This window comes from Hyperolius riggenbachi, chromosome 2, assembly GCF_040937935.1.
Source record: "Hyperolius riggenbachi isolate aHypRig1 chromosome 2, aHypRig1.pri, whole genome shotgun sequence".
NCBI classification, from domain to species: Eukaryota; Metazoa; Chordata; class Amphibia; order Anura; family Hyperoliidae; genus Hyperolius; species Hyperolius riggenbachi.
Window position 1 is genome coordinate 10,496,122 of NC_090647.1, and position 15,754 is coordinate 10,511,875.

The 15,754-nt window shown below is 50.7% G+C and overlaps 1 protein-coding gene across 3 annotated transcripts in view; it reads left to right on the forward strand.

Annotated features, from left to right (window-relative positions):
* LOC137545351 (protein mono-ADP-ribosyltransferase PARP14-like) overlaps positions 1-10,434 on the forward strand; it is a 245,744-nt gene extending 235,310 nt beyond the window's left edge. For all 3 annotated transcript variants that reach the window (XM_068266480.1, XM_068266481.1, XM_068266482.1), the window contains one exon: positions 7,728-10,434. In XM_068266480.1, coding sequence (XP_068122581.1) covers positions 7,728-8,017 — 290 coding nt within the window. In that variant the 3' untranslated portion in view covers positions 8,018-10,434. The remainder of the gene's footprint in view (positions 1-7,727) is intronic.
* Positions 10,435-15,754: the final 5,320 nt, after the last annotated feature.

Consider the following 15,754-nt stretch of genomic DNA (forward strand, 5'->3'; position numbering starts at 1 on the left):
TGCTGGCACAGTGGCAGCTGCTAATCAGTGGCTGTTACTGCTGCTGGCACAGTGGCGGCTGCTAATCAGTGGCTGTTACTGCTGCTGGCACAGTGGTGGCTGCTAATCAGTGGCTGTTACTGCTGCTGGCACAGTGGTGGCTGCTAATCAGTGGCTGTACTGCTGCTGGCACAGTGGTGGCTGCTAATCAGTGGCTGTTACTGCTGCTGGCACAGTGGCAGCTGCTAATCAGTGGCTGTTACTGCTGCTGGCACAGTGGCGGCTGCTAATCAGTGGCTGTTACTGCTGCTGGCACAGTGGTGGCTGCTAATCAGTGGCTGTTACTGCTGCTGGCACAGTGGTGGCTGCTAATCAGTGGCTGTACTGCTGCTGGCACAGTGGCGGCTGCTAATCAGTGGCTGTACTGCTGCTGGCACAGTGGTGGCTGCTAATCAGTGGCTGTTACTGCTGCTGGCACAGTGGTGGCTGCTAATCACTGGCTGTTACTGCTGCTGGCACAGTGGCGGCTGCTAATCAGTGGCTGTTACTGCTGCTGGCACAGTGGTGGCTGCTAATCAGTGGCTGTTACTGCTGCTGGCACAGTGGCGGCTGCTAATCAGTGGCTGTACTGCTGCTTGCACAGTGGTGGCTGCTAATCAGTGGCTGTTACTGCTGCTGGCACAGTGGTGGCTGCTAATCAGTGGCTGTTACTGCTGCTGGCACAGTGGCAGCTGCTAATCAGTGGCTGTTACTGCTGCTGGCACAGTGGTGGCTGCTAATCAGTGGCTGTTACTGCTGCTGGCACAGTGGCGGCTGCTAATCAGTGGCTGTACTGCTGCTGGCACAGTGGTGGCTGCTAATCAGTGGCTGTTACTGCTGCTGGCACAGTGGTGGCTGCTAATCAGTGGCTGTTACTGCTGCTGGCACAGTGGCGGCTGCTATTCAGTGGCTGTTACTGCTGCTGGCACAGTGGCAGATGCTAATCAGTGGCTGTTACTGCTGCTGGCACAGTGGCAGCTACTAATCAGCGGCTGTTACTGCTGCTGGCATATTGGCGGCTGTTAATCAGTGTCTGTTACTGCTGCTGGCATAGTGGCGGCTGCTAATCAGTGGCTGTTACTGCTGCAGGCACAGTGGTGGCTGCTAATCAGTGGCTGTTACTGCTGCTGGCACAGTGGTGGCTGCTAATCAGTGGCTGTTACTGCTGCTTGCACAGTGGCTGCTGCTAATCAGTGGCTGTTACTGCTGCTGGCACAGTGGCGGCTGCTAATCAGTGGCTGTTACTGCTGCTGGCACAGTGGCTGCTAATCAGTGGCTGTTACTGCTGCTGGCACAGTGGCAGATGCTAATCAGTGGCTGTTACTGCTGCTGGCACAGTGGCTGCTAATCAGTGGCTGTTACTGCTGCTGGCACAGTGGCAGCTGCTAATCAGTGGCTGTTACTGCTGCTGGCACAGTGGCAGCTGCTAATCAGTGGCTGTTACTGCTGCTGGCACAGTGGCGGCTGCTAATCAGTGGCTGTTACTGCTGCTGGCACAGTGGCAGGTGCTAATCAGTGGCAATTACTGCTGCTGGCATAGTGGCGGCTGCTAATCAGTGGCTGTTACGGCTGCTGGCACAGTGGCAGCTGCTAATCAGTGGCTGTTACTGCTGCTGGCACAGTGGCAGGTGCTAATCAGTGGCTGTTACTGCTGCTGGCACAGTGGTGGCTGCTAATCAGTGGCCGTTACTGCTGCTGGAATAGTGGCTGCTGCTAATCAGTGGCTGTTACTGCTGCTGGCACTGTGGTGGCTGCTAATCAGTGGCTGTTCCTGCTGCTGGCACAGTGGTGGCTGCTAATCAGAGGCTGTTACTGCTGCTGGCACAGTGGTGGCTGCTAATCAGTGGCTGTTACTGCTGCTGGCATAGTGGTGGCTGCTAATCAGTGGCTGTTACTGCTGCTGGCACAGTGGTGGCTGCTAATCAGTGGCTGTTCCTGCTGCTGGCACAGAGGTGGCTGCTAATCAGTGGCTGTTACTGCTGCTGGCACAGTGGCTGCTGCTAATCAGTGGCTGTTCCTGCTGCTGGCACAGTGGTGGCTGCTAATCAGTGGCTGTTACTGCTGCTGGCAGAGAGGTGGCTGCTAATCAGTGACTGTTACTGCTGCTGGCACAGTGGTGGCTGCTAATCAGTGGCTGTTACTGCTGCTGGCACAGTGGCTGCTGCTAATCAGTGGCTGTTACTGCTGCTGGCACAGTGGCTGCTAATCAGTGGCTGTTACTGCTGCTGGCACAGTGGCAGATGCTAATCAGTGGCTGTTACTGCTGCTGGCACAGAGGTGGCTGCTAGTCAGTGGCTGTTACTGCTGCTGGCACAGTGGTGGCTGCTAATCAGTGGCTGTTACTGCTGCTGGCACACTGGCTGCTGCTAATCAGTGGCTGTTACTGCTGCTGGCACAGTGGCTGCTGCTAATCAGTGGCTGTTACTGATGCTGGCACAATGGCAGCTGCTAATATGTGGCTGTTACTGCTGCTGGCACAGTGGCGGCTGCTAATCAGTGGCTGTTACTGCTGCTGGCACAGTGGTGGCTGCTAATCACTGGCTGTTACTGCTGCTGGCATAATGGCAGCTGCTAATCAGTGGCTGTCACTGCTGCTGGCACAGTGGCAGCTGCTAATCAGTGGCTGTTACTGCTGCTGGCACAGTGGAAGCTGCTAATCAGTGGCTGTTACTGCTGCTGGCACAGTGGAAGCTGCTAATCAGTGGCTGTTACTGCTGCTGGCATAGTGGCTGCTGCTAATCAGTGGCTGTTACTGCTGCTGGCACAGTGGCAGCTAATCAGTGGCTGTTACTGCTGCTGGCACAGTGGCGGCTGCTAATCAGTGGCTATTACTGCTGCTGGCATAGTGGCGGCTGCTAATCAGTGGCTGTTACTGCTGCTGGCACAGTGGCGGCTGCTAATCAGTGGCTGTTACTGCTGCTGGCACAGTGGAGGCTGCTAATCAGTGGCTGTTACTGCTGCTGGCATAGTGCCAGCTGCTAATCAGTGGCTGTTACTGCTGCTGGCACAGTGGCTGCTGCTAATCAGTGGCTGTTACTGCTGCTGGCACAGTGGTGGCTGCTAATCAGTGGCTGTTACTGCAGCTGGCACAGTGGCGGCTGCTAATCAGTGGCTGTTACTGCTGCTGGCACAGTGGCTGCTAATCAGTGGCTGTTACTGCTGCTGGCAGAGTGGCAGCTGCTAATCAGAGGCTGTTACTGCTGCTGGCACAGTGGTGGCTGCTAATCAGTGGCTGTTACTGCTGCTGGCACAGTGGTGGCTGCTAATCAGTGGCTGTTACTGCTGCTGGCACAGTGGCAGCTGCTAATCAGAGGCTGTTACTGCTGCTGGCACAGTGGCTGCTGCTAATCAGTGGCTGTTACTGCTGCTGGCACAGTGGTGGCTGCTAATCAGTGGCTGTTACTGCTGCTGGCACAGTGGTGGCTGGTAATCAGTGGCTGTTACTGCTGCTGGCACAGTGGCAGCTGCTAATCAGAGGCTGTTACTGCTGCTGGCACAGTGGTGGCTGCTAATCAGTGGCTGTTACTGCTGCTGGCACAGTGGCTGCTGCTAATCAGTGGCTGTTACTGCTGCTGGCACAGTGGCGGCTGCTAATCAGTGGCTGTTACTGCTGCTGGCACAGTGGTGGCTGCTAATCAGTGGCTGTTACTGCTGCTGGCACAGTGGCGGCTGCTAATCAGTGGCTGTTACTGCTGCTGGCACAGTGGTGGCTGCTAATCAGTGGCTGTTACTGCTGCTGGCACAGTGGTGGCTGCTAATCAGTGGCTGTTACTGCTGCTGGCACAGTTGTGGCTGCTAATCAGTTGCTGTTACTGCTGCTGGCACACTGGCTGCTGCTAATCAGTGGCTGTTACTGCTGCTGGCACAGTGGCAGATGCTAATCAGTGGCTGTTACTGCTGCTGGCACAGTGGTGGCTGCTAATCAGTGGCTGTTACTGCTGCTGGCACAGTGGCAACTGCTAATCAGTGGCTGTTACTGCTGCTGGCACAGCTGTGGCTGCTAATCAGTTGCTGTTACTGCTGCTGGCACACTGGCTGCTGCTAATCAGTGGCTGTTACTGCTGCTGGCACAGTGGCAGATGCTAATCAGTGGCTGTTACTGCTGCTGGCACAGTGGTGGCTGCTAATCAGTGGCTGTTACTGCTGCTGGCACAGTGGCTGCTGCTAATCAGTGGCTGTTCCTGCTGCTGGCACAGTGGTGGCTGCTAATCAGTGGCTGTTACTGCTGCTGGCACAGTGGCGGCTGCTAATCAGTGGCTGTTACTGCTGCTGGCACAGTGGTGGCTGCTAATCAGTGGCTGTTACTGCTGCTGGCACAGTGGTGGCTGCTAATCAGTGGCTGTTACTGCTGCTGGCACAGTGGCGGCTGCTAATCAGTGGCTGTTACTGCTGCTGGCACAGTTGTGGCTGCTAATCAGTTGCTGTTACTGCTGCTGGCACAGTTGTGGCTGCTAATCAGTGGCTGTTACTGCTGCTGGCACAGTGGCGGCTGCTAATCAGTGGCTGTTACTGCTGCTGGCACAGTTGTGGCTGCTAATCAGTGGCTATTACTGCTGCTGGCACAGTGGCTGCTGCTAATCAGTGGCTGTTCCTGCTGCTGGCACACTGGCTGCTGCTAATCAGTGGCTGTTACTGCTGCTGGCACAGTGGCGGCTGCTAATCAGTGGCTGTTACTGCTGCTGGCACAGTGGTGGCTGCTAATCAGTGGCTGTTACTGCTGCTGGCACAGTGGTGGCTGGCTGGCTGCTACAGTGGCTGTTATTGCTGCTGGCACAGTGGTAGCTGCTAATCAGTGGCTGTTACTGCTGTTGGCATAGTGGTGGCTGCTGTTCAGGGGCTGTTACTGCTACAGTGGTGGCTGATACGTACAGGTGAAGAAAGTGGAAGACAGAGCAGTGACACAAATTGACCCCTGCATGTGGCACCGCAGCTACTTGGCCTCATGAAACTGGAGCCGAAAGATGCTCATTGACCAGAAGATCGGAGGGTGAACTGTACACTGAGCGCTCAGTTCAACCATTGGTGTGAAATACGCCATAATCCTACTAATATAATAAATGGGAAAGTTCGGATGTTTGGATGTTTGTTACTCGATCACGCAAAAACGGCTGAACGGATTTGAATGAAATTTGGCACACACATAGTACATTACCTGGAATAAAGTATAGGATACGTTTTATTCCCATAACCAAAAAGGGGCGGAGACAAATACAAATTTCACTGAGATGATGTAAACTGCAGCCATACACTGTTACACTGGAGGTGTGTTTAGCTTCTAAGGGTACAATGGTTAATTTGCATATATTCAGCAGTGATGCACTGGGAGACATCTCAAGCTCACTCCAACCTGAATTATTGCAAATTCTTTCTGTTTTAAGAAAGCAAACTTTTGTTTTTCTTAACATCTTAGTAAGGGGGCTTTTAGGACCATTGTAGTCCCTTACACACTCCAATGAGTTCTGGGTCACTATGAGCTTGCTGGTTAGTCTGTAACTCTCGGTGTTACAAGCCCTACAGCATAGAGCCAAATTAATCCATGCCATGCACTGATGAGGATCAAACAATCCAAAACAGTCTGTATGCATGTTGGATTATTATGGCTCTGTACATATTAACAAGCTGACACATCATTGCATTCCAGCGGTTCTGGAGGTGTGTTTAGCTTCTAAGGGAAGAATGGTTAATTTGCATATATTCAGCAGTGATGCACTGGGAGACATCTCAAGCTCACTCCAACCTGAATTATCGCAAATTCTTTCTGTTTTAAGAAAGCTGATTTTTGTTTTTCTTACACTGTTAATGGTAGGGTTCTCAAACTTTGCACAGTTGGTCGTTGGGTGACTAGGATTATTATTCAGTTTACTCACTGAATAATATTATTCAAAAGTGGGTGGAGCCTATAAAAGCCAATCAAAACTCACCTATTGATTTTCAAGGGGAATGTTTACATTTCTGCCATTCTTGCACTGTTAATGGCACAAGCCTCAAACCTGGTACAGTTGATCATTGCGTGACTGGGGTTTAAATTTATATAAGGGGGTGGAGCCCCAAACAGCCAATCTGATTTGTTTCATTTTAATGCAGGTTATTGATGCCAAAGACCGCAAAGCTCACAAACTTGGTCATTGAGTAATTGAGTAATTGTGTGTTAGGGTTAGGAAAAGTGGGCGCAGCCAACACCAGCCAAATACATAATCGGGCAATGAAGGGTCATCAGTAGGTGGAGACAAATACAAATTTCACTGAGAAAATGTAAACTGCAGCAATTCTTACACTATTAATGGTAGGGTTCTCAAACTTTGCACAGTTGGTCACTGGGTGACTGAGATTAATATTCAGTGGGTGGAGCCTACAAAAGCCAATCAAAATCCACCTATTAATCTTTAAGGGGAATATTTAATTTATGCCATTCTTGCACTGTTAATCACCTGTGCCTGGTACAGTTGGCCATTGGGTGATTGGGGTTCAAATTCAGAAAAGGGGTGGAGCCACAGCCAATCAGATTTATTAAATTTCAATGCAAATGATTGATGCCAAAGATCGCAAAGCTCACAAACTTGGTCATTAAGTAATTGTGTGTTAGGGTTAGAAAAAGTGGGCGGAGCCAACACCAGCCAAATACATACCTGGGCAATGCCGAGTCATCAGTGGGTGGAGACAAACACACATTTCACTGGGAAAATGTAAACTACAGCCATTCTTACACTATTAATTGTAGGGTTCTAAAACTTTGCACAGTTGGTCACTGGGTGACTGGGATTAATATTCAGAAAAGTGGGTGGAGCCTACAAAAACCAATCACAATTCACCTATTGATTTTCAAGGCAAATATTTAATTGCTGCCATTTTTGCACTGTTAATGGCACAAGCCTCAAACCTGGTACAGTTGATCATTGGGTGACTGGGGTTAAATATTTAGAAAAGGGGTGGGGCCACAAACAGCGAATCAGATGTGTTTCAAAATTATTCATGCCAAAGACCACAAATCTCACAAACTTGGTCATTGACTATTGACAATTGTGTGTTAGGGTTAGAAAAAGTGGCCACAGCCAGCAGCAGCCAAATACATACCCAGGAAACATTAGGACATCAGTGGGTGGAGAAAAATACAAATTTCACTGCCAGAATGTAAACTGCAGCCATTCTTACACTGTCTGTCAATGGCAGGGTTCTTAAACTTTGCACAGTTGGTCACTGGGTGACTGGGATTAATATTCAGAAAAGTGGGTGGAGCCTACAAAAAACAATCAAAATTCACCTATTGATTTTCAAAGGAGTGGAGTCAGAGCCAATTAGATTTATTTCATTTCAATGCCAATTATTGATGCCAAAGACCGCAAAGCTCACAAACTAGGTCATCATTGAGTAATTGTGTGTTAGGATTAGAAAAAGTGGGCAGAGCTAACACTAGCCAATTACATACCCGGGCAACGCCGGGCGACCAGCTAGTGATAAATAATAATCTTAGTCCACCAGCATCTCACGTAACAGAACATTAAATAGTGCAGGCCTACAAATCACGGGACCTCAGCAATGTCCCCAACTCTTTACATAGCCCTTCCACTGGAGGACAGTTACTGTATGCTATATGACAGTTACATTGCATTATGTTCTCTGTATGAGTACGACACTGAAAAATTTGAGTATAATAAGAATAGACAGGAATGACTGAAACTCCATGAATATCCTCATTCTTGTCTTGGAAACAGATGCAAAGATTGGAAAAGGGACGTACTTTGCCACTGAAGCCATTTATTCCTCAGATGACCAGTATTCCAAGCCCGATGCACATGGCCATAAGCACATGTACCTGGCCCGAGTCCTCACCGGCATCTTCTGTAAGGGAGATAGAGACATGGCCATCCTCCCACCCAAGGACCCTGCCAACCCAACCGACCTGTATGACAGTGCAGCTGATGACATCAGAAACCCTACCGTGTTTGTGATATTTAATGACATCCAAGCCTATCCTGAGTACCTCATCACCTTCACCTACTGATGACTTCTCCAGGACAGAATGTGGTCAGACATCTGTTGTGAGCTCATCACCTTCACCTACTGATGACTTCTCCAGGACAGGATGTGGTCAGACATCTGTTGTGACCACATCACCTTCACTTAATTATGTCTTCTCCAGAACGGAATGTGGTGGGACATCTGTTGTGAGCTCATCACCTTCACCTACTGATGTCTTCTCCAGAACAGAATGTGGTCAGACATCTGTTGTGACCACATCACCTTCACTTAATTATGTCTTCTCCAGAACGGAATGTGGTGGGACATCTGTTGTGAGATCATCACCTTCACCTACTGATGTCTTCTCCAGAACAGAATGTGGTCAGACATCTGTTGTGACCACATCACCTTCACTTAATTATGTCTTCTCCAGAACGGAATGTGGTGGGACATCTGTTGTGAGCTCATCACCTTCACCTACTGATGTCTTCTCCAGAACAGAATGTGGTCAGACATCTGTTGTGACCACATCACCTTCACTTAATTATGTCTTCTCCAGAACGGAATGTGGTGGGACATCTGTTGTGAGCTCATCACCTTCACCTACTGATGTCTTCTCCAGAACAGAATGTGGTGGGACATCTGCCTATACAGCCCAGCCTCTGTTGCTATCCAGATCCCCCCTAAGCCCCCCCTGCAATCTGTGATCACCCATAAATCACAGCCGTGCTGCCGACACGCAGCGTGTCACAGCGGGCTGTGTTTACCTCTGTACTGTCAGTCTGCTGCTCCCCCCGCCTCCTGCATAGCTCCGGTCCCCGCCCGCGTCCCTTCCCTCCAATCAGCGGTAAGGGACCACTGTCCCTCTAAATATGTGCCCTCCCACCCCCCGCTGTGCCTGTGCATGGTAATTTTGCCTGCTCCAGCTGCTCCAGATCTCCTCCGCTGTCTCCGGTGAGCATACCTAGCAACGCTTGGAGAAGCAGCGGACAAATCGGGAGTCACCGCAGCTGGGCAGGTGAGATTTCCAATGCGCTGCCACCATAGGTAGGGTGACCATATTTTGATTTCCAAAAAAGAGGACGATCACAACAGCATGTGGGCGTGGTCATGGGTGGGGCCAAATATACAAGACCTTAGCAGTTTGCTGTCCAACTTCGCGGGCATGGAGGGCAGTTTTTTTTCCAGACCACATGGTGGAGGGCCGACCGACCACAAAATGTAATCAGATTCGCAGAAGATTTCCCCACAAAATGCAATGAGATTGGCAACAGATTTCCCCACAAATGCTATAAGATTGGCAGCAGATTTCCCCACAAATGCAATAAGATTGGCAGCAGATTTCCTCACAAATGCTATAAGATTGGCAACAGATTTCCCCACAAATGCTATAAGATTGGCAGCAGATTTCCCCACAAATGCTATAAGATTGGCAGCAGATTTCCCCACAAATGCTATAAGATTGGCAGCAGATTTCCCCACAAATGCTATAAGATTGGCAGCAGATTTCCCCACAAATGCTATAAGATTGGCAGCAGATTTCCCCACAAATGCTATAAGATTGGCAGCAGATTTCCCCACAAATGCTATAAGATTGGCAGCAGATTTCCCCACTAATGCTATGAGATTGGCAGCAGATTTCCCCACAAATGCTATAAGATTGGCAGCAGATTTCCCCACTAATGCAATGAGAATTGCTCCCACAGGCCACACAGCACCAGCGTGACAGATCTTATCTGGGCTTTCTTCCTGCTCTTGGCAGCCTATGTGTCCCTCACCTCAGCCCTGCTCCCAGGAGTTATCCTGGGGTCCCCTCCATAGCAGCCGGGGACCTGGTGAGGTTGGCCAGTTCTGCAACTGCACACAGCCATGCCGCCTGCGCATAATGCTCCCGCCTACACCAGGTCACCAAATGCTACGGAGGGGACCCCAGAATAACGTCTGGGAGTAGAGGGACACATAGGCTGCAAGGGGCAGGAGGAAGCCCCAGATAAGATCTGTTTGTTTTTTTTATAAAAAGCCTTGATGTTTCCTTTAAATACAATGTACCATTGCTGCAACAAGCTGATTCATTCAGCTAATACCAGCAATGAAAGGGTTACAGGAGACAGATGTGGGCTGTGCTAGCAGGGCTTGCCTGTTCAATGCACAGAAGACAACCAGGGACACTTACTTTAAGAAATTGTTGGAACTATTCCCAGACTTTCTCACACTAGAAGATGAGAGAAAAACATATATCCTACTGGGAGAAGATGAATCCACAGTGACAATCGCTGCACACTATGTCACAGCATGCTACAGACTGAGAGGAGCATAACGGGACTGTAAACCTAAAAATGTCCACAGACTGCTTAGCCACTGTCCCCCTACCCCACCCCCTCCCATGTCCCCTATTTCCCCTTGCTTTGGCAATACCTGTAATGAATCTTGGTCATGCCAATAAAGCTATCTTTGATTTGATTTGATTTGATTTGACAAATGGAGAGAAGAGGTGTCGGCTTACCAATTAGAGTGTCTGTGGTGTCTGCACGGCCAGTGTCCCTGTCCCATCTGAGCTTCAAGAGCCAGGATGCTGGGACTGAGCTGAGGGGACACTTGGCACTCTGCAAGAACGCTGCAGACACGCGGCAGGACTGGACTCTTCTGGCAGTCTCTGCCATTTCAAATGAGGATAGGTGCACCACGCTATCTCTGAATCTCCTCACTGGCTGGCTGTGTTTGGACCCGACCTGACCTCCTCTGTCCTCCATCCTTCTCCTCCTCCGGGCCAGCGAATTCTCCTGTTCGGCTCTCTGTTAGTGTTGTCCGGATCATGAACGATTCGGATCTTTGATCCGAATCTATTTTGTGAGTCGAATCATCCGAATCATCAAAATGAGTGATTCGGATTGCAAAAGGGGCGGGGCCAGGAGCGACACGCCCCCTCTCAGCGGGGTCCTGGAAGCAGAGCAGAGATGGATCGCTCTGTTGGAGGGGAGCCAGCCTTGCAGGGAGACAGGTAGATGAGAGAGAGGGGACATGGGTGCCACTGCCAGATATGTGTAGAGCACACATACTGGCTGAAATGTGCTGCTGATTATAGGCTGGCTGTTCCGTAGTTGTGACCAGTGAACACATTGGAAACTTTTGGCTCAGCACAGCTCAGTAACTTTGCAGGCACTTTGATTGCAGCGCAATATGATCCTCCTGCACTCGCTCTAAACAGCTGCACTTCACTTCTGGGAATGCTTTGGGAAATGCTTTCTTTCACTGTGCGACGTTTCCATTCAAAGTATACAGATGAACATGTAGGTGAAATATATGTAAAGCATGATTGCAGCATTGTGGGTATTGTGTGAAAACAAACATTTCTGCTCTCTGCTCGTCCCTCCTCCCTTCTCTGTCCACTCCCTGCCCTCTGTCCATCTTCTCCCCTTCTCTGTGTGTCCAACCCCCTCCCCTTCTCCTGTCCTGCTAGTCATTTCACCCCCCCGAATGCTTCCCTTGTAAAATGATCCGAGATTCGGATCAAAGATCCGGATCTTTTCAATGATCCGATTCGAATCATCCGGATCATTGAAAAGATCCGAACTTCAAATTCCCATCTCTACTCTCTGTCTCTGCAAGCGGCTCTTCTGACTCCTGTTTGGCTCTCTGTCTCTGCAAGCGGCTCTTCTGACTCCTGTTCGGCTCCCTGTCTCTGCAAGCGGCTCTTCTGACTCATTTTTGGCTCTCTGTCTCTGCAAGTGGCTCTTCTGACTCATGTTCGGCTTTCTGTCTCTGCAAGCGGCTCTTCTGACTCCTGTTCGGCTCTCTATCTCTGCAAGCGGCTCTTCTGACTCCTGTTCGGCTCTCTGTCTCTGCAAGTGGCTCTTCTGACTCCTGTTTGGCTCTCTGTCTCTGCAAGCGGCTCTTCTGACTCCTGTTCGGCTCCCTGTCTCTGCAAGCGGCTCTTCTGACTCCTGTTCGGCTCCCTGTCTCTGCAAGCGGCTCTTCTGACTCCTGTTCGTCTCTCTGTCTCTGCAAGCGGATCTTCTGACTCCTGTTCGGCTCCCTGTCTCTGCAAGCGGCTCTTCTGACTCCTGTTCGGCTCCCCAGAGCCGGAATAAGGTCCTCCAGCACCCAAGGCTGAGACACCAAAGTGCGCCCCCCCATCCCTGCCACCCCAGCCATCACACACTGATTGCTATTAGACTAAGAGGCGCCACAGGGCCCCCGACCTCCCCAACACCTTAATATGTAGTTATCTGGCTTGCAGTCACTGCCATGTATCCCCTTTTATTATTTCTTTCTGTTCCAAACACAATTAGGAATGACAGCTGAATGAATTCTGCGCCCCCTCTTACACTGCGCCCTGAGGCTGGAGCCTCTCCAGCCTATGCCTCGGCCCGGCCCTGCGGCTCCCTGTCTCTGCAAGCGGCTCTTTTGACTCCTGTTCGGCTCCCTGTCTCTGCAAGCGGCTCTTCTGACTCCTGTTCGGCTCCCTGGCTCTGCAAGCGGCTCTTCTGACTCCTGTTCGGCTCTCTGTCTCTGCAAGCGGCTCTTCTGACTCCTGTTTGGCTCCCTGGCTCTGCAAGCGGCTCTTCTGACTCATGTTCGGCTCTCTGTCTCTGCAAGCGGCTCTTCTGACTCATGTTCGGCTCCCTGTCTCTGCAAGCGGCTCTTCTGACTCCTGTTCGGCTCCCTGGCTCTGCAAGCGGCTCTTCTGACTCCTGTTCGGCTCCCTGGCTCTGCAAGCGGCTCTTCTGACTCGTGTTCGGCTCTCTGTCTCTGCAAGCGGCTCTTCTGACTCCTGTTCGGCTCCCTGGCTCTGCAAGCGGCTCTTCTGACTCCTGTTCGGCTCTCTGTCTCTGCAAGCGGCTCTTCTGACTCCTGTTCGGCTCCCTGTCTCTGCAAGCGGATCTTCTGACTCCTGTTCGGCTCTCTGTCTCTGCAAGCGGCTCTTCTGACTCCTGTTCGGCTCCCTGTCTCTGCAAGCGGCTCTTCTGACTCATGTTCGGCTCTCTTTCTCTGCAAGCGGCTCTTCTGCCGCTCGTGTTCAGCTCCTGTTCGGCTCTCTCACCGGACAATTCAAAATCCCAGGAGGACGGCCCGGACAGGTCTGCAAAAGTGGACCTGTCCGGGCAAAAAAGGACGCCTGGTCAGCCTAACCATAGAGGCACATTTACATTTAAGCAGACAGCGGTCAGGACTTTGTCGCATTTGTCGGTCAGCTCGATATCAAACAGCATTGCCTCCGCTTTGCCGAATCGACCACATCGACTGCATTGGACCAAGATTTTCCAGCATGCTTGATTGACACATTTGACCAATTTCGTCTTGAAATTGGTTGAATCGTTGATCGGGCATGCTTGTTGCGGCACCAATTTTCACCTGATTTTAAAAAAGATTATTGAATGGTCAATCTGGCCACAATATGTAAATGTGTGGCCAGAATTACAATAAAGCAGTGTTCACACATACACTGGATAAAATGTGCACAGTTCAGTCTCAGTCCTGTCCGTTGTGTATCAGTTTTCTATCAGTTTTAATGGACAGGGACAGAACTGACAGAGCAGGACAGAAGACAGATGATTCTCCTCTTGCGCTGCCGTGAGCTGCAGAGAACTTCCTGTAAAAAGAGGAGGGCGATTAAATAAGTAAAAATTGTGGTGTGAGCGGCTCCTGTGCGTTCATACCTTCTGCCGCCTTTTGAGAGAAGTGCGCTGCATTTGACCTCAGTCGGCAGAACTCGCTGTGCTGTAAATTCTTGGAATGCCTTGATCTCTCTCTGCTAGCACAATATATAGAAACCGAAAGCTGAGGTCCTCTGTAAATGTATCACACTGCCCCCTAGTGGCCATAAATACCCATCACGGCCGTACTAATTAGAAGCAAGGAAATGTAACAAATAAAGAAATAAGAAATTGTGCTACAATAAAATGGCCTGGAGCACTTTCAAGCCTCTAAATTAATTGGCTGCTAAAGGGTTGATGGAACAGATTAAATATAGCTGAAATGTGTGCCCCCCTCCCCCAGAGCGAACCCCCTTCCTGATGCCTAACCTCAACCGCCACTGCCCCCCTCCAGCAGAGCAAACCCCCTTCCTGATGCCTAACCTCAACCGCCACTGCCCCCCTTGTGCACCTTAAAGGACACCCGAGGTGACATGTGACATGATGAGATAGACATGTGTATGTACAGTGCCCGGCGCACAAATAACTAGGCTGTGTTCCTTTTTTTCTTTCTATGCCTGAAAGAGTTAAACATCAGGTATGTAAGTGACAGTTTCTGTCGGGACTGGGTCAGACTATAGCATAACCCTCACTGATAAGTAATTACAGCCATAAAGCACTTTCCTGTCAGTAAATGGCTTCTGAGAGCAGGAAAGAGATAAAAAGGATCAATACTTGATAGATTTGAGCTCTAGCATACTGCAATGATGGTGTCATTGAGCAGAGACAATGAAACAGTAAACCTTAAAAACTAGATTTAAATATAAAATAAAACTGTGGAATTTTTTTAAAAAAAAGTAATTTTTAGGAGGAGAAGGAGGATAGATACAATTGTTTTTCTCATCAGTTTATTTTCATCTCGGATGTCCTTAATCCAGCCCTCCCCCCCCTCCCCCAGTGAAAACCCCTTCTTAAAGCCTTACCCCCTTGGCATCAGCTAGTGTTGGGCGAACAGTGTTCGCCACTGTTCGGGTTCTGCAGAACATCGCCCTGTTCGGGTGATGTTCGAGTTTGGCCGAACACCTGATGGTGTTCGGCCAAACTGATCGGGTTCGCCCGAACGGCTCAATGCCTGGCCGAACAGGGCCCCTGTTCGGCCGAACAGGGCCCTGTTCGGCCGAATACGGCCCCCCTATGGGGTCGCAGGCATAAGGGGGGAGCATGCCCCGATCGCGGGGGGGGTGTCGGAAATTCCCCCCACCCGCTCCGCTAGCGCTCCCCCCTCTGCCCGCTTCCCCATACAAAAGTTTAAGGAAAGTAAAATAGTACCGGTGGTAGTGGCTGGCAGTGGCACTGTGAAGTGAGTGAGGAGGAGGAGTCCGGAGAGTGACGCGTTGAGGGAGGCCGGGCAGCGGGCGGTTCAGCGGTAGTACCCTTGTGGTACTTCCGCCCTTTCTCTGACCTCACGTCCTCTGCATACAAGGGTACGCGTCACGCGTACCCTCGTATGCGTCATCACGCAGAGGACGTGAGGTCAGAGAAAGGGCGGAAGTACCACAAGGGTACTACCGCTGAACCGCCCGGCCTCTACGCGTCACTCTCCAGACTCCTCCTCCTCACTCACTTCACAGTGCCACTGCCAGCCACTACCACCGGTACTATTTTACTTTCCTTAAACTTTTGTATGGGGAAGCGGGCAGAGGGGGGAGCGCTAGCGGAGGGGGTGGGGGGAATTTCCGACCCCCCCCCGCGATCGGGGCATGCTCCCCCCTTATGCCTGCGACCCCATAGGGCCCCCAAAAGCGGGATGTTCGGGGAGTTCGGGGTTCGGCCCGAACATGCCGAACATCGCGGCCATGTTTGGCGAACGTTCCCGAACCCGAACATCCAGGTGTTCGCCCAACACTAGCATCAGCCATTTGTACCCTCAGTTTACATAGATAGTTTTGTTTTGCTTTGGCAATGCTAAATGTATTTGGTCCTGCCAATAAAGCTTTTTTGGATTTGGATTAGCGAGTGGGCCAGGCACCTGCAATTTATCAGGCACTTAAAGGGAAGGTTCAGGGAGGGTGGGTAAAAAATAAAAATCAATTTCCACTTACCTGGGGCTTCCTCCAGCCCGTGGCAGGCAGGAGGTGCCCTCGCCG